Raw genomic sequence first — 18,626 nt, forward strand, 5'->3', positions numbered from 1 at the left:
CTTACAGATTTCTTTTCTTTTTTTTTTATGGTAACATAGTTCTTTTTTTATGGTATGGATATATCGTTACGTATTTAATCAGTTCTCTCAATGTATATTTGCTGTCTTTCCAGTCTTGTGCCATTACAAATAAGTCTACAATAAGTAACTTCTAATAAGTATAATTTTGCAAGTGTAGACATGCACTTGTAGAAAACAAACTCATAAAAGTCAACATATTGGAACAGAGGCTATGAACATTTTTAAGATAGTATAAATTGCGTTCTATAGGGATTATACTAGTTTATGTTCATACATACACCCTTAAGGCAATATAGGGCTTCCCTGATAGCTCAGTTGGTAAAGAATCCAGCAATAAAGGAGACCACGGTTCGATTCCTGGGTTGGGAAGATCTTCTGGAGAAGGGATAGGCTACCCACTCCAGTATTCTTGGGCTTCCCTTGTGGCTCAGCTGGTAAAGAATCCGCCTGCAATGTGGGAGACCTGGATTCAATCCCTGGGTTGGAAAGATCCCTTGGAGAAGGGAAAGGCTACCCATTCCAGTATTCTGGCCTGGAGAATTCCATGGACTGTATAATCCATGGGGTCCCAAAGAGTTGGACACGACTCAGTGACTTTCACTTAAGGCAGTATATGAGATAATTGTTTCCCCATGTACTTACCACAAGTTGCTTTTTCTGTGGGTTGGATTTCTAATATGCTAGCAATTAATAGAAATGTAGGTACTAAAATGCTTGCTTTTTATTTGCTAGTAAATGTTAGAGTAGTGGTGAAAACACTGTAGTTTGAAATTATATACAAAAGGTCATATTTCTATTTGTTTTACTTTTTGGCCCACTGATGACTGGATATCTTTTCCCTCCTGACTTGGAAATGTGAATTATCTATTTTTCTTTGTTTCTTTTTATGCTGATATAGGCCAAAGTGGAGATGGCAGGACCCATCTTAATGACAAGTATGGGTATTGATTGCTTCTGAATCTTAAAGGAAGACCTTGTGGACCATGTGACATGGGATATTTAGGATAATATATCAAGTTGAATGCCCGGAGAAGGAATTCAGATGCTCATTTGTAAAATCTGGTGACTGGCATTTTCTTCTGTACTCCTAGCTTCCTAAATTTACCTACCTATCTGATTCTCTTGAATTTGATATTTATGTTTAAAAGTGTTTGTGTATGTATGTAAAAAGGAACCATATATTTTGAGAATTAGTAAAGTGAGAGACATGAGTCTATTAAAGTAAGAAGCTGAAAATGTCTCATGTTTATTTAAGGCCACAATGTCTTTCTTAAGCTTTAGGGACTATGCTTTTACTGAGCAATAGGGTGTTTTTGTCAGATGGGCTCTAGGATTCACTGATAATTGCCTTCTCAAGTAAGTGCTGAAATAGGAGGTCATGCCAGGGCATAACCCTGGGTTCTCTGTCATTCTTGGGACTAAGAATAGATACACAGTGGGGGTTTCCTACTCCCTCCCACTGTAGGCCTCCTGCCGAGTTTGAGGACAAACCCTGGCTTACCAGGACACAGTTCAGGAACACATAGCACACCTCATGCACTCAGGCACCAATGCTGATAGAAACTCAGCCCTTTGAATATCCTGGATTCTGACCAATCGGGTTAGTCACTCCTCCTGTGGAAAGGTGCAAATAAGGTCACAGAATGAAAAGCTGGATGTCTTCTGCCCCCTGTGGGGCTTCTCACCTCTGTAACGAGGGGAATAAAAGTCCCTTCCTCTCTGGAAACATGAAGAAATGCAGAACTATGTCTATTTCCACTCCCGCTTCCCATCATTAGTGCCTCTTTTCCACAGGAAAGGAAAGCCTAAGAGTGGAAGCAAGGTGGAAAACCTGTGGATTTGGCTGGAGGCAGACATAGTAAGCAGGCAGGAGAAAGGCTGTGGCCCAGCGAGAGGGAGTGGATGAGGTGTGGATTCTACGGGATGATGAGGTGGGCAGGAAGCAGTAACGAGAAACTTCAGTTACCCTGACAGATGTCTGGCCTGCTAAAAATAAGTCTGACTTCTCAGAAAACAATACCAATATTGGCATTAAGAGAAACTACTATTTTGGACTTCACTTAGACCAACAGACAAGAACTTGATGTAAGGAGTGACTGGAATTTGGGGGCAGAGTGGCCATGCCACTGTAGATCTAAATAGTGGACTAATCCGGATCACTGATCTTCAAAGGTAAAACTCTTTATTTACACAAAATTGCATGTGCAATCCTAATACTTGAACAGTTAAAAATATACCTAACTCTGGTTGAGTTGAAGGCATCAGGATTGGATGTACACACATACATACACCTGCATGCATATCTTCCTCTCCTCACTCTACTCTCACAGTGACCTTGAGGAATCCTAGGTGCTTCACAGAGCACAGTCTGCTTTAGGAAGGCAGATTTCTAAATGTTCTGGGAATAGTATGTACAATCCTATGTCTGGAGAGCATGAGAGCAAGTAGGATTCCATTGGCCAAAATAAAATATAAACATGTAACTTGTACAGTTAACATCAGTGTTTAAAAGACCAGCACGTGGATCTTAGCTTCTTTTTATCAAATAGGAGGCTTTGGGGACATGACTTATATTCCTTGAGCCTCAGTTCTGTCCTGTTTGAAGCCAGGACAGTAATGCTTTTAGCTCTTTGGATATCGGGTTTATTCTAGGATCACATGAGACCATGTAGACAGATGTGCTTTACACAGTTTTGAAGATACTAGTAGCTGTTATTCACCACAAAAAAGATCATAACATCTGGGCTGACTTACCTGTGAGAGACTGGATTGTATCAGTGATTCACCACTGTAGCTGCTTATTAGAATTACCTAGGGAAATTTTAAAAGTTTTTGATTCTAATACTTGGATCCCATGTCAGATCAATCTAATGAGAATCTTTGGCTTCCCAGGTGGTCCAGTGGTTAGGCCGCTGCACTTCTGCAGGGGACACGAGTTCAGTCAGGAACTGAGATCCCATATGCTGCGTAGTGTGGCCAAAAATAAATAAATCAGAATCTCTGGGTCAATCCCTTTTAAAGGCAGTCCAGGTAATTTTAATGTACAACCATAGTGGAGAACCTCTGAAGCGGAGTTGGCAGACCATTTTTTTTTTTTTTTAATTAATGGCCAGGTATTTTAGACTGGCACGCCATACAATCTGTTGTGTCTACTCAGCTCTGCTGTTGGAGTGCAAATGGCATAGACAGTATACAATGAATGAGTGTGACTGTTCCAATAAATATTTACTCATAAAAACAGGTGGTAGGCCAGGCTTGGCCCAACCTCAGCTCTAGGCTAATTCACTTTTCAGGGTCTCATTAGATTCGAGATGTTCCTTAAACTTCTTCAGGATATTTGAAAAGTTTCTAATCAAAAGGCTAATTACCTGCTCCTGTACTATATGGTTGTAGTTTTTTGGTTATCCAAAATCTAAGTGATCCAGTGTCCTTTTCACAGAAACGGAGGCAAGGTTATTAGACATTACAAAAAATATTGTTAACACCAAGAATTCAACAGGTTATCTGTGAGCAGGGTGTCCCTGGTCTACTCTCGTGGCCTCCTTAGGAATTCTGCATCATATCTGCCTCTGTATTTAAAGAGCAATGGGAAGCCACTGGGATGTCAGTGATAGTGAAATGGTCAGATTTGGGTCTTTTAAAGAACACTCAAGCTACCGGTGGGAGGAAGGATGGAAGAGGAAAGAGGATGCAGGAAGACCAGTCAGGAGTCTGCTGCAGATATCCAGCTGAAAGACGATGGCAGCTTGAATTAAGTGGAGATCAAGATGCAGAGACAGAAAGGGGTCCTTGCAACAATTTAACGAGTAAGATGGCGGAGACTGAGTGATGGATTGTCTGGGAGTAAAGGGGGAGGAGGCTGGAGGGTAATTCCTCAGTCACTGGGTTGTACATCTGAATGGCTGATGCTGTTTGCTGAGATGAGGGGATACTGGAGGAGGACCTGCTGGAGGTGGAGGATATCATAGATGTCATCTGGACAAGTTGAACTTGATGTCCCTTTAAGACATCTAAGTAAAGATGTCTAGAAAACAGTTGGATAAAGAGGTCTGGATCTCAGAAGAGGGCTTGAGAACAATTTCAGTCTTCACCAGCTGAGCCTAAGATTCAGACCAGGTGGCAGGCAGAAATTTTGCAGGCAGCCTCCAGTCTTGGACAACTGGTCTCCAAATCTTTGGTACTGGGAACAGTGTTTTTGGCTACAGGTACTCATTTATTTGGGGAAAAAGTAAGTGCTACAGTGAGCAGCATTCTGGAAAGAAAAGGTCAGTGGCATGAATTTAAACAGAATCTCTGTCTGCTTTTGGACATTTCTAATGATTTTGCACAGTACCTGGTATATGCAATAAATGTTTGTTGAGTGCCTGCTTTAAAAATTTCCCCTGGAATTGTCCCAATCTAGGATAGAAAGTATGAAGTCCCATTATTTACCTGTAGCCCATTATGAGCCTTTACCCGTTACTACTTCACTGGAACTGGAAGGAGTTAACTATGTGGGAAATAATGACACAGTTCCTATCTATTGAACTTTGAAATCATCCACAGCCTGGGGGATCTGTTGCTTTACCATTGAAATGCTGCCACCTCCCGGATAGGGTGTGACAAGTGACCAGCAGCTGTGGACGGCTTCCTGAGAATGGGAGCCAGGGGGAAGCCTGCCAGCCCTGTGGCAATCAAAAGCAGGAATCCAAACCCCTGTTGAGGCTGAGTTCTCATGCAAGGTTTGGTCCACCCCTGTTTGGACCCAGCAGGTTTGATGAACTGTTGGGAAATGACGTAAAACTCTCCTTGACCTTTCTGGAGGGTGGGTCACAGCATCAAGCCAGTATGGCGTGTTCTCGTGACAGGTTGCTCTTTGATCCTGAGATTCCTCACTTGATGTGGGCATTGAGAACCATTTTTCAAGATTTCTTCTCAGCAATCTGAGAGGACTTTGCCCTGCTTTGTTTTAGAGATTTGGTGCAAGCACAGTCGAGGGTGGGACTGAGAGAGACTTCTATTATAGGGTCATATAATATTATATGGGTCCCCCAAAATTATAATATATATTATATATTATAGGGTCCCCCAAAGAGGACCCAGCATGGATGACAGGTTTGAGGGCTCAGCATATGATGGGAACAGTGGTTCCCACTGAGTGTAACTCCACCTTCTTCATTCCCCAAATCAATCTTTATTTCGAGTCTTCATAGAATTTGTTATTCATTTTAATGAGATATCAATAGAACTGATGGTATGACTTTGAATAGATTTCTATTTGGAAAATGGGAAAAGATTTAAGAATAACTCTCCTTTTAAACTTAGTCCACATCCTTGGTTCTGACTGTGCTAATTGCCAATTTGATATGGAATTTTAAGTGTAGCATTTAGAGTCCTCATTTATCCTTAAAAGTAAAAGTCTGTTTACTTCCTGCAGAGGACAATTTTTCTTGCCATCTAACCCGTGAAAGAGCATCTTATAAATCAAGTGTATATCTTATATCTCTTGAGGAAGCATTTCTGCAGGCTTCATAAGCCTTTAGTGGAAAAGGATTCTATAACCATCGTGTCTAAATGTTTGTAGTAGAGGGTAGTATATAACATGAAACATATATCTCTTGAGGTCTTTGTCTGAAACCAAACACTGTGATTTTGTTTTGCTCAGCCATTTAAAGTACCTTCTTTTTTTTTCTTTTAGCATTAAAAAAAGACTGACCCCAAGTCAATCTTAAAAATTTCTCCATGTAGAGGTTTTAGATTCATTCCTCTGTATCACCCCCTGCCCTGACCCAAGCTCCACTCCCCTCATGATTCCTCCCAGATTTCCCTTCCTTTAGTCTGTGCCTCATCCAGCTCTTGTCCACACCTCTGAGCTCTCGTAAAGAGAGAAAAACCCAAAAGAACTTCTTGGCCAGTACATCACTGAGCAGAATCCTCGTCTCTGAAACCTCAAAAGCCTCTCCATTATCCAAATTCATTTGAGGCTTTAGAATCTGTATCATAGGGTTCCTGTAATTTTTGATCATAACTGATTCCCATATGCTCTTATCGCTTCCCTTTCTGCCACCCAACCACCTGTACCCTATAGTAACAATAGATTTGCCCTGAACAGAACTTTTACTTCTTCCCATATTGTCCATCAAGCCTTGCTGTACATGGCCTTGAGCCTCCGTTTCCTTGTTTATTAAATAGAGAAAATATGAGCTACCTCAGAGTATTGTTGTGGAGATTAAATAACTGAGCTGTCTATAAAAACTTTAGCCATTCTTGATACATAATCAGCTCCCCAGAATGTGGTCCTCTTGGGCTTCCCAGGTGGCGCCAGTGGTAAAGAACCCGGTAAAGAATGCAGGGGACGCTAGGGACTGGGGTTTTATCCCTGGGTGGGAAAGATCCCCTGGAGGACGGCATGGCAACCCACTCCAGGATTCTTGCCTGGTGAATCCCATGGACAGAGGAGCCTGGTGGGCTACAGTCCATGGGGTCACAAAGAATTGGACATGACTGAAGCACCTGGGCATGCAGCATGCAGTGTCCTGGCTTGTGTTTACTGGGTAGAGTCCTACCCATTTTTCAAAAGTTCAGCCTGAGTCTCACTATCTTCAGGAAACCTTGATCATCCTGATTGTCACTAAACCCCCCTCTCCCCAGCAGCCCTACAGACTGTAGTTCTGCTTCTGTGATGGCTCTTGCTTGGATGGCCTGACAGCTGTTAATTATGTGTGTGCTTGGGCCATTTACGTTTGTAAGCGTTATGAGTTGAGGACAGGAACTATCTTATTTTGTACCCCACCTGCACCTCATGGAACTTACCAGTTCACAAAATAGGTGCTCAGCTAACTTGCTTTACATGACTGAGGGTTGGAGGGCAAGTTCAAGTCCTGGCCCTTCTTACCATTGGGTTTTCCAGGCAGAGAAGGGGCCTTAGAGCTCTTTGTTTCCAGAACTTTTGCAGACAACCTGGATAATCTCAGCACCTACCATTTTAGCAGTCTTAATGCAGGCAGAGGCCTGGATTCCTGTCCTACTTGGGGAAAAATCGGGCAGAACTACCCCTTCCCATCAAGGAGTTCTGGGTTACAGCAGCTGGCTTCAATTTGGGCTTTAAGTCCTCTGCTGGCCCTGGAAAATCTTGATCTGGATGGTTGGCTCTGGTTTCTTCAGGCTGTCACGCACAGCCCTTCAAAAGTCAATGCAACTATGTCAGGGAGTAACCACAAGAGGGCAGTAAAGCTCCATCGTTATACAGGAGTTGAATGCCAGAAGACAAACGTTTCAAAGCAGAAGAAAGAATAAGAATATCCTGAACTCTTTCACAATCAGGATTCTGAAAGACTTCAGGGCAGCAAGCTGGTTCAGGTCACCAGAGTCTTCCCAGGCCTAAGACCCGGAAGCAGCAAATTAGGGACTCTGACAAGCTCCCCAAATCTCTTCCCAGCCTGTTATTTTTGGTGCTTCGTTTCACCTGGAGAAAGTCATCCTCCAGTCTTCATGCAAATATTCTATGGAGGAGTTTGCTGCTGCTGCTATCTGTCTTAAAAGTAAAAAGAGGAGCTATTATCACCTTTTGTCTAAGGAAACTGAGGCTCAGAAAATGAAGCAACTTGCTCAAAGGCATGCCAAGTTCATGGTGGAACCGTAGTTCCAGATTCTTTGCTCATTCCTTCTAGTTTTCAGTTGTTTATATTTGTAAGGTTTGTGAGTTTCTTGAGCAAAGACTACAGCTCATTTGTCTTTTTGCCTCTGCATGCTGCTCCCTTAACCTTTAGGACTGTGAATGGGTGTGCTGTATATGACTCTGTCCCTTAGGAGTTGGATTCTATGACCTGTCTTATCCCCTCTGTCTTAGTAGTTCTGTGATTTGGAGGCACAGCCCTAACAACGACAGTGGTGGCCCTGAGTGATCCTACTGGCTGAACATTTCAACAAGGGCAGCCACTTGGCTGCCAGCCTGTGACAATCCATCATTAGTAATGCAGGGAGGGCGGAGGACAGTTGGACAGTTTCTCAAAGTGTGCACCAGCATCGCTGGCATTATGAAAGTTGACTTTGGGGGAGGAGAACGAACATGTTTAATTTTAGTAGTTGTGAATATAAACACATGCATTATTATTTATACACACATACACGTATGTAATGTTGCATAGAATGAGGTCAGCTTTTAAGGTAGTTTATTTAAAGAAGAACATTAAGTAACAATATGGTGTAATGAAACAGGTATACCATTGAGTGAAGTTCAAGGAACTGTGGTGGGACTTTCCTGGTGGTTCAGTAGCTAAGACTGCGCTCCCAGGGCAGGGGGTCCAGGTTTGATCCCCGGTCAGGGAACTAGATCCCAGACTACAACTAAGATCCCACATTCCGCAGCTAAAAGATTCTGCCTGCTGCAGTGAAGACTGAAGATCCCACATGCTGCAACTAAGACCTGGCGCAGCCAAATAAATAAATACATTTTTTAAAAAGGGACTGTGATGAGGTGGGAAGATGCTGAAGTCACAAAACTATTTCATATTTGGCTCTGTGACCCTTAAGCCATGAAGCCCTAAGTTGCCGACCTTAAACAAGTCTTGGTTTTCTCATCTGTAAAGTCAGAGAAGAATTCTTGCCCTCCTTAACTCAAATGAGAACAAATGAAAGCACAGTGAAGTCTGGAAAAGTGTCCAGTGGTGCTGTATCACGATTCCCACTTGCACCCAGCTCTCCCTGGGATCTCCTCTTTACCACCACAGAGGGGGCCCCTCAACTAGCATCCGGTTCCCAGATCCCAAGGACCGAGTCCAGTCCTGCTTGTTGTCCACATCTGGGCCTGCCATTCTGAGGAGGAAGAGGAAGGAGGGGCTGGAGAAACCCTGGAATCAATCCAGGAACAAGTTCCAACACGTCACTGTTTGCTTTGTCATCCTGATTCAATGACCTCATACAAGGAAGGGAGGGAGCAGAAGGAGCTGTTCTCTCCCAGATACCTAAGGAGGCTTCTGACATCTCCTGTTTTCCTTGTCATGAGAAGAGCAGGCGCCAGGCTGCGATTTTTAAGGTCTGAGCTAATGCTGGAAGCGAAGGAGAACAGCACCTCCCATAACTGGCCAGACTCTGCTTCTTGGGGAGCTGCTTGGAGCAGAGGGGCAGAGGTGGCTGCGATGGGCATCGGAATCCAGGCTGTTGCCCCTACTCCCCGGAGGGCTCGAGAATACACAGCCTTGTCCCCGGGTTCTGAGCAATCTCAGCGCTACTTGGGTGAACCCTAAGGATTGGCAGTTAGCTGTCCCTGAGGCTAGGACAGCTCCTGGACTGGTTTTTCATCTGGTCCCCAAGGGACAGCCACTAGAGTTGACAGAGGCTTCAGTGACCCTAGTGTTGTCATCCTCATATACGCTGCACCTTCACGTACAGTATCCAGTGAATACTTTCTGAGCATCTACTGTGTACCAGGCCTTTTGGGGAAATGAGACAGCTGTGTGTATAAAAAGGCTGCATGGGACCTTAGACTCACCTTACCATGGAGCTTGCTGTTGTCCTTACCATCTTCTCTGGTGGCTCAGACAGTAGACAATCTGCCTGCAATATAGGAGACGGGGTTCCGATCCCTGCATCGGGAAGACCTCCTGGAGAAGGGAAACGCAACCCATTCCAGTATTTTCGCCTGGAGAATTCCACGATGGAGGAGCCTGGTGGGCTATAGTGCTTGGGGTTGAAAAGAGTCAGACACGACTGAGTGACTAACACACGCACACACACACACACCAATCTCTTCTGCTACCCTGAACTTAATATTTAAATGAATTATCTTGTCAGCCAAACAAACTGCATTTGTAAGGTGTTCATTTCCAAGTTTTTTGTAATCAGACATTTATGTAACTGCAAATAAGTGCTTCTGATCAACACAAGATAACATTATGATACTGAATATCTAGTCACACAAAAGCAAAGAGATTCAGCATTTTTGCTATCCTATTTATCCTGGTTGGGCTTTTTAAAACTTGAAAAGTAGCTGGCAGTCCACCTGGGGAATCAGTTCAAGGTTTTTGAGGCAGTGACATCTCAGTTTGGTTTAGAAAGATAAGCAAGCTGTCACAGGCAGGAAGAAAGAGATCCCTGCAGGCAGAGGGCGCAGAGCGATCCAGGTGCTGGGCCCAGCAGCTCCATCCCTGGGCTGGTCAAGGGCATCAAGCTGTGGCTTGAACTCAGTGGGGTGGAAGCTGCGGTTTGGGATGGAGCTGATGAGGGTGGAGATGGGAACCAGGAATCTTATAGTTGAGTCTAGTCATGTGATGGTCCTGGAGAAACCGAGGCAGGAAATACCACTGGAGTCCCTTTGGTTCCCAACGGCAGGAAGGAAAAAGATAGCAGAGGTCAAGCCAAAACTCTGCCCCAGAGCTGGCTGGAACCCCGTCTCCCACCCTGGCTGCCCCGCCCCTTAACTCCCAGAGCAAACCATTTTTCTCTGATTTTTTGGCTCATCTCTTAAATGTTCCAGAGTCAGAACAGGCTGTGCCATGGTTGAACAAACCTGTTGAACAAATAAACAAGGCAGGCCGTGGGGCTGGGAAAGCACCAGACGTGGGCCCCCAACCAGACCCATGACTTCGGTAAGTCTGTCCCAAGCCTGGGCCTCGGCTTCTTCCTTCAGCCATGAGAGGTGGGAGCCTGGCAGTTTGAGGGGTCCCTCCTAGCTCTGTGATATAAGCAAGTTGCCCACAGAGAGGAAAACTCCAGAGCTGCGAGTTCAAAAGAAGCCTCCTTTCTTCTCACTACCCAATGCAGCTGAGGGCAGAGAGAGGGGAGATCTGCTGCTGCTGCTGTTAAGTCGCTTCAGTCATGTCCAACTCTGTGCAACCCCATAGACGGCAGCCCACCAAGCTCCCCCGTCCCTGGGATTCTCCAGGCAAGAACACTGGGGTGGGTTGCCATTTCCTTCTCCAATGCATGAAAGTGAAAAGTGAAAGTGAAGTCGCTCAGTCGTGTCCGACTCTGAGTGACTCCATAGACTGCAGCCTACCAGGCTCTTCTGTCCATGGGATTTTCCAGGCAAGAGTACTGGAGTGGGGTGCCATTGCCTTCTCCGAGGGGAGATCACCTCGTGGCAAATATTGAAACCAAAGGACATCCGTTTACTCGTTCACTCATCAAACACTAACCGAGTGTCCAGTCTGCTGGGTGCTGTGCTGCCTGCCCCTTCCCTCCAGGAACATACTAGGGCTTATAAATGCTCCGGCTGAGGAGACAGGGTCACAGTTCTTGTGTGTAACTAGTTCTCACCACCTCAGGGCCTTTGCTCCTGCTGTCCCCATCCCCTAGACCACCAACCCCTCCTTCCTCCTCCTCCAGGCTCAACTTCAGCTGCATTTCCACTGCCTACCCTCTAAGTGATAGGCTTCCCCATTTCTCCGTGTCTCTCTGGCCACACTGCATCACCCTCATAGAATTTATGGCAGTTTGTATGCATGTCTGTCCTTCATTTAGTCATTGATTTTTTTCACCTTTTTGACTTGAGTATCAGCTACCTGAGGGCAAGAATTCTGTGTGCATTTTTCTTTTTCATTTCTCATTTGCATTTCTGTTTGCATTTAGCAGCATATACTTATGGAATTTGGCATGTGCTGGATTTTTTTACATGGACTACCTTATTTAGTCCTCTTGATAGCCCTAGGGGAGAGGCATTGCTGTTCTCTACATTTTGGAGTGAAGAGACAGATATCCAGAGGATGTTAAGTATCTTGCGGTTGGCAGGGCCGAGTTTGGACCTCATCTTTTAATTTTAATTCTATTTAATTGTTATATGTCTTTAGTTTTTTTATGGTATACATTTTAAGACTTTTTTTGATGTGGACCATTTTTAAACTCTTTCTTGAATTTGTCACAACATTGCTTCTTTTTTATGTTTTGTTTTTTGGCCTTGAGGCACATGGGATCTTAGCTCCCTGAGCAGGGATTGAACTCACACCCTAAGAAGGCAAAGTCTTAACCACTGGACCCTCAGGGAAATCCCTCAGTCATTTTGTAGAATGTCCTTTTGCTTGGGTTAGTCTGATGTTTGTTAGTGATTGGATTAACGAGTCTCAGTTGGCAGGAGTCTCACAGAAGTGCTACTGTGCATCTCAGTGCATTGTATCAGGAGCCACCGTGATCTCTGTGTGTCCCGGAACTGGTGACGTTAACTTCCATCATTTGGGTAGGGAGGTGTCGGCCAGGTTTCTCTGTGGTAAAGTTACTGTTTTTCGCTTTGTAATTAGTAATTTAAGAAGAGATACTTTAAGCCTGCCCTCAATAAAATTTTCCATCTATTTTTTATTTATTTGATTAGTTAGTTATTTGATTTCGGCTGTGCTGGGTCTTCTTTGCTACTCGGCCTTTTCTCTAGATGCGGCGAGAGGTGGCTACTCTCTAGTTCTGTGTGAGGGCTTCTCATTGCTGTGGCTTTTCATGTTGCAGAGCACAGACTTTAGGGAGCTCGGGCTGCAGTATTATGGCATGTGGGCTCAGTAACTCCAGCTCCCGGACTCTAAAGCACAAACAGAGTTGTGGCACAGTGGCTTAGTTGCTCCACGGCATGTGGGATCTTCCCGGACCAAGGATCACACCCATGTCTCCTGTATGGGCAGATGGATTTCTTACCACTGAGCCACCAAGGAAGCCCCGAACTTTTCCACCTGTTGATGATTGTTGACTGAATCAAGAATTAGTTGTAAAATCAAGATCCTGGCTCTGATTTTAAGGCTGGTGTCTGTATTTCAGAATGATAGCATAGGATGGAAGGGAGGAGGAAGCAAGAGACAACATCTGACTCTATAAACTGTTTCTCAGATGTCTATCATGGAAAATGGAAGGTGACTGATACTGACTTTCTAACCCTATTAAGAAAAAAACTGAGGGGGTGGAGGATTGGGAGCTTAGGACCAGTACATAACCACTATTAATACTATGTATAAAATGGGTACTAATGAGAACCTACTGTATACTGCAGGGAACTCTACTTAATGATCTGTGGTGACCTGAATGGGAAGGAAGTCCAAAAGTGAGGGGATATATGTAGACGTATGGTTGATTCACTTTGCTGTACAGTAGAAAGTAACACAACATTATAACGCAACTGTGTTCTTATAAAAATTAATTCTTTTCTTTTTTTTTTTAATAAAAATTAATTTTAAAAAAGGAAAAAAACGACCTGGGAAATCAGACTGGATTTTAAGCAATAAAAGCTTTTAATTCCTAATGGAATGGCTGTGATCCAAAAGTCTACAAATAATAAATGCTGGAGAGGGTGTGGAGAAAAGGGAACCCTCTTACACTGTTGGTGGGAATGCAAACTAGTACAGCCACTATGGAGAACAGTGTGGAGATTCCTTAAAAAACTGGAAATAGAACTGCCTTATGATCCAGCAATCCCACTGCTGGGCATACACACTGAGGAAACCAGAAGGGAAAGAGACACGTGTACCCCAATGTTCATTGCAGCACTGTTTATAATAGCCAGGACACGGAAGCAACCTAGATGTCCATCAGCAGATGAATGGATAAGAAAGCAGTGGTACATATACACAATGGAGTATTACTCAGCCATTAAAAAGAATACATTTGAATCAGTTCTAATGAGGTGGATGAAACTGGAGCCTATTATACAGAGTGAAGTAAGCCAGAAGGAAAAACATAAATACAGTATACTAACGCATATATATGGAATTTAGAAAGATGGTAACAATAACCCTGTGTACGAGACAGCAAAAGAGACACTGATGTATAGAACAGTCTTTTGGACTCTGTGGGAGAGGGAGAGGGTGGGAAGATTTGGGAGAATGGCATTGAAACATGTAAAATATCATGTAAGAAACGAGTTGCCAGTCCAGGTTCGATGCATGATACTGGATGCTTGGGGCTAGTGCACTGGGACGACCCAGAGGGATGGTATGGGGAGGGAGGAGGGAGGAGGGTTCAGGATGGGGAACACATGTATACCTGTGGCGGATTCATTTTGATATTTGGCAAAACTAATACAATTATGTAAAGTTTAAAAATAAAATTAGAAAAAAAAAAATTCCTAATGGAATAAGAATTTCTCCTTATCTAGCACTAAGTCCCAAACACCATACCAGCCGTTAAGCAGACACAATGTTTTTAGCCCTCGTAACCACTCTTCGAAAGAGTACTGTAATCTCCAATTTATAGTTGAAGAAACTGAGATCAGAAGAGTGGAGGTGTGTGCCTAAAGTTATACATCTGGGAGTGGAAGAGTGTGGATTCTGACTAAGATCCGTTGGGCTCCACACTCTTACTCTTTTTAGAGGGAAGGAGCTTGGGGTCATGTCATGGCTTGCAGCCTCAACACACATCCCGCCAGTGCCAGTCTTCAATGAATTCCCAGCTTAAGAGTGAGGTAATTCCCACTCCCCACGTGGATGTTAAGCCCTGGAGTCCTGCAAAGAGGCTGATGAGGTCCCATTGCGGTGATCTTCTGGCCCCAGCCAGCTAGTCCTTGAACCCTAGCAGCCCCCTGGCTGGAGTGTCCTGAGAGGACCTCCCTCAGCTCTGCTACTGCCCCTGCGGCCCAGGTGGCAGGGCCATCCAGACATTGACTCAACAGTTCGCCTTGCCTGCCCAGCACGGCTGCATGTCCCGTGCTTAGAAAGGCAGGAAACTGAACTCCGGTATTTTAGAAAGTCTTTTAACAATAAGCTTGATTAAAAGGGGGTTTTCCAGTTAACCCTGGAGAATTTCAGTTAACCAACGACTTATTGTGTTCTAGTTCTTTGAAATGTGGTTATCTATGTTCATTGTGTATTTAGGGTAAATCTCATTTGCCAGACGATTCAATTAAACAGGATTTCCCTAAAGAGGGAAATCCTAAAATTACCGTTTGGTATAAGCCACAGAACCAGAGAATAACTATGTTGAAAAGGTTTTAGGGATCATTTAATAGGATTTTTTTATTGTTCAGATGAGGAAACTGAGGCCCAGAGAGGACTATAACTTACCCAAGGTCACATGGCTTATTATTGACATAACTATTAACTAGGAACCTCACATCCAAAGTGCTTTCTGCCACATCAAGAATAATTACAAGGCAGGAAACCTTTATGTCTAGGGTTACCTGCAGGCTGAATTTATCTTGAGGTTGTGTCTTTTGTTTGTCCTGTACAGTGTTCTAAAAGTTGGGATGTTTCCTGTAAGAATCCACATTTGGTGTTTCTTTGGGAAAGCTGCACAATCCGGCCACACTGAGCCCAGTGGCAATGAAGTGGGGGCTGGGCTGCAGCAAGCCTTCTGGAGTGGGGTCATGGGATCTACATTCCTCCATACCCTGTCAGCTCACACCTGGGTAAGCTGACATTTCATGCCCTGCTGGTAGCTCCAGGCATTGGGATTTGGGTTCTCTGCTTTCTGGTGGAAGGCACTCCTTAGTTAATTAAAATAAATAAATAAATAAAAGAGGGCTGGAGTGGCCAGACTGAAAAATAGGGGAGACAATGAGGGATCAGAAACACTCGTGTTACATGCCAGGGTGCAGTGCCGGGCATGCAGCTGGTCCCAGGCAAGCTCAGATCAGGAGCTAGAAAGAGCTCCAAGAGCTTCTCATTACGGTGAAAAAGGTCAAAAGTTCAACAGCAATAGGAGGGACTTCCTTCAGGGTCCAGTGGCTAAGACTTTGTGCCTCCCAATACAGGGTGCCTAGGTTCGATCTCTGGTTGGGGAACTAGATCCCATATGTCTCAAAGGAGTTTGCATGCTGTAACTAAAGGTTTTGCACGCTACAATGAAGATCGAAGATCTTGTGTGCCACAACTGAGACTTGGCACACCAAATAAATAAATATATATAAAGAAAGAAACAGCAAAAGGAGATATAGCACCTGGCAAGATAATATGTACTGATAAAGTGAGTGGAACAGGAAAGATGTGCTCGAGTAGTTCAGATGGTCAAGGAAGTGCTAGTAGAGGTGGAACCTGACTCAGAAGTTGACTTATTTTAAAGAATGGAGACACTGTGGGCAGAACAACTAGCCAGGGAGCTATTTCAGCCAGCAGAGCCAAGAGCCACGGTTAGGTGAGTGGAGACAGAGAGGGAGGGAAGAGGTGGAGGCCAGAGAGACATCCCCCAGTGGGGATGGACAGGGTCGGATGCCTGCACGGAGGAGAGAGAAAGAGAACAGTCAAAGCTGGTGGATCCTTTGTGCCTGGGTGACCAGGAGGAGGTCATGCCCCAAACAGAGAAGGGGAGCTGGAAGGAAAAGCTGGATGGGAAATGATGAAGAATTTATTTCTAGACATGTTGAGTTTGAGGTGATAACAGGGTCAGGCAGGTCCAGGTGAGGAATCAGAATGCAGACCCAGAGCATGCCCCCAACCCCCAGTAAGCACTTTACAATCTGGCCTCCGTTTGCCCATTTGGGAGTGAAATCCTTAAACATATAGACACGCTGATTAAAAAAAGGAGGCCTACGTAGGGGAGGGGAACAGCAGAAGGGAGTGGTGAGCATGGTTGGGAGGAAACTGGTGAGAAGAGATACATCTATGAGTACTCAGTTCTTTTGTGCTGGAGCTTTTAATCTGGGGTCTTGGGACACCTAGGGTCTCATGCACAGCCCTGTCCTTAGAGGCAGAACTGAAGTGTGTGTGTGTGTGTGTGTGTGTGTGTGTGTAGTGGAGGGATGGGAGTTGCCTAAGGACATTTTTTGGAAAGAGGGTGCATAACTTTCATTAGATTCTCAAAGGGGACTTGTCTCCCTGGCAAAGTTGAAAACCACTGAAATGGAAGCCCCTGCAGTCCCCCTGGTGGATCTGGAACACAGTGGTACCATTTATCCTGGTTCCCTGTCATTTTTTTTTTTTTCCAGATCCTTGCCTAGAAGTGTATTCTAGCCGGCCTCTCTCACCCGGAACAGGGGAAATGTCCCTCCTCCTTAAAGGCCTCTTTTTTGGGGTGGGCGTGGCTGAGTGAGTCCCCGAAGTCCCTGGGGTGCAGCGGAGAGGGGTCGAGGAGGCACAGCTTCCAGGGGACGGGAGGGGGAGGCTGCGGGGAGCCGGAGCGGATGTCACGGCTTACCTCAGAGCCTGAATTAGAAGGCTGAAAAAATCACAGCAGGAAATAACGTGGTGCCTAAAATAGAAGCATCAACTGGGAGAGAGGCCGGGAGTAGGTGGCATTTGAGGCTCCCGCCGCGTCCTCCCCAGCGGCTGCCTGACAAGCGCGTCGGAGGAGGAGGCGTGCGGATGAGCAATGGGGCCAGAAAAGGCCAGAAAGGCCGAGGCCGCGTTTCTGCTGGGGAGGAGGGAAGGAGCCTCGGAAAACAGCCACAGTCTGAGGAGCAGAAGGGACCCTGCTGTCCTGGTCGTCTTCCCGACCCCCGCCCACACACCTCCACCGTCCCCCTAACCTCCCCCGTCCCCCTAACCTCCCCCTTCCTTCTCACCACCCCCTAACACACACACACAAAGCCCCCTCTCCCCTTCCTCTTCCTTCCAGCACCTTCGGTCTCTCACCTTGCCCACTGCCTCAGCCTGGCCACCCCCCCTACCTTTTCAGCACCCCTCCCTCCTCTGTCCTTCCCCCAAAGTCCCCTCCAGGCTTGTCACCTACAGCAGCGCCTCCACTTCCACCCCCTCCCACTGGCCCTGCCCCTCTTCTCCAAGCCCCTGGACTGCAAGGCCTTGGTCTCCAGACAGGAAGCTGCCCGCAGGTCCTCGCTGCCTTCCTGGGCCACGTAATCAGAGGTCATTCTAGGAGCAGCAGTGCTCAAGGTCAGCCTCCCTCTGCCTGACTGTAGTAACCCCTCTACCACCCCAAGCCCAGCCCCTTTCCCTCCTCTATGAGACTGCCAGGGCCTGGTGCCTTGGGAAAGGCCCCAGGCAAGGGTTGGGGGTCCTTCACCTAGACTCTGGCCTCAGGAAGGTTTGAGACCACACAAAACCTTTGCCTGCAGACCTGGGCTGGCCCTCCTTCCATGGCCACGTCTATAGAGAGGACTCTCAGAACTGTTCCCTGACTGTTGGTTCTCCCGTGCATACATACTCAGAGCAAACAGCCAGGCACAAAAACAGTAATGGCCACACTACTTATAGAGCGTTTATGTGTACATATTAACTCACTAATCCTCACAACCCCCCGAAGTAGGTATCTTTATCATTCCCATTTTATGGATGATGAAACTGAGGTTAAGACTCTTTCCTTCCACTGCAGGGGGCTTGGGTTTGATCCCTGGTTGGAGAAGTTCTGCATGCCTTGAGGAACAGACAAAGAAAAACAAAATTTTTTTAATTATGTAAAAAAAGAAAATGATGAATTAACTTGGCCATATTCACGGAGCTAGTCAGGGGAAGGGCCAGGCTTTGGGCCCAGGGGGTCTAACTGCAGGTCCTAACTGAATTTCACACACCATTGCCTCTCAGCTTAGTGCTGTTCTACGCAGCTCTTTTTTTCTAAAAAAGTGGATTTTTTTTTTTTTTTTCTGAAAATAAGCATAAGGTATTTGAGATTCTAAGCATGATGAGTGCTTGGAAATTTCAATTTTTTAAAAAATCAGATAGTTTTATTTTTACTTCTCTGGGTTGTTTTTCCCCCCAGCTGTTGCTCTTCTGAAAACAAGTGTTCTCATTTTTGCCAGTCTGAAGTGCTGAGCGTCCTCATCACCATCTGGA

General features: G+C 45.3%; 1 protein-coding gene across 5 annotated transcripts in view; it reads left to right on the plus strand.

Annotated features, from left to right (window-relative positions):
• The window catches only part of SLC4A1AP (solute carrier family 4 member 1 adaptor protein), a 75,642-nt gene that overhangs the window by 23,600 nt on the left and 33,416 nt on the right, over positions 1-18,626 (plus strand). For 2 of the 5 annotated variants that reach the window (XM_086326082.1, XM_086326086.1), the window contains one exon: positions 920-1,257. The exons of the other annotated variants lie outside the window; for them this stretch is intronic. In XM_086326082.1, coding sequence (XP_086182208.1) covers positions 920-969 — 50 coding nt within the window. In that variant the 3' untranslated portion in view covers positions 970-1,257. Of the gene's footprint in view, positions 1-919; positions 1,258-18,626 lie in introns of those variants that run through there. 5 annotated transcript variants of the gene reach the window in all.

The sequence above is a fragment of the Bos grunniens genome, chromosome 11 (assembly GCF_055505025.1).
Source record: "Bos grunniens cultivar Pamir isolate PY7600 chromosome 11, Bosgru_T2T1.0, whole genome shotgun sequence".
NCBI classification, from domain to species: domain Eukaryota; kingdom Metazoa; phylum Chordata; class Mammalia; order Artiodactyla; family Bovidae; genus Bos; species Bos grunniens.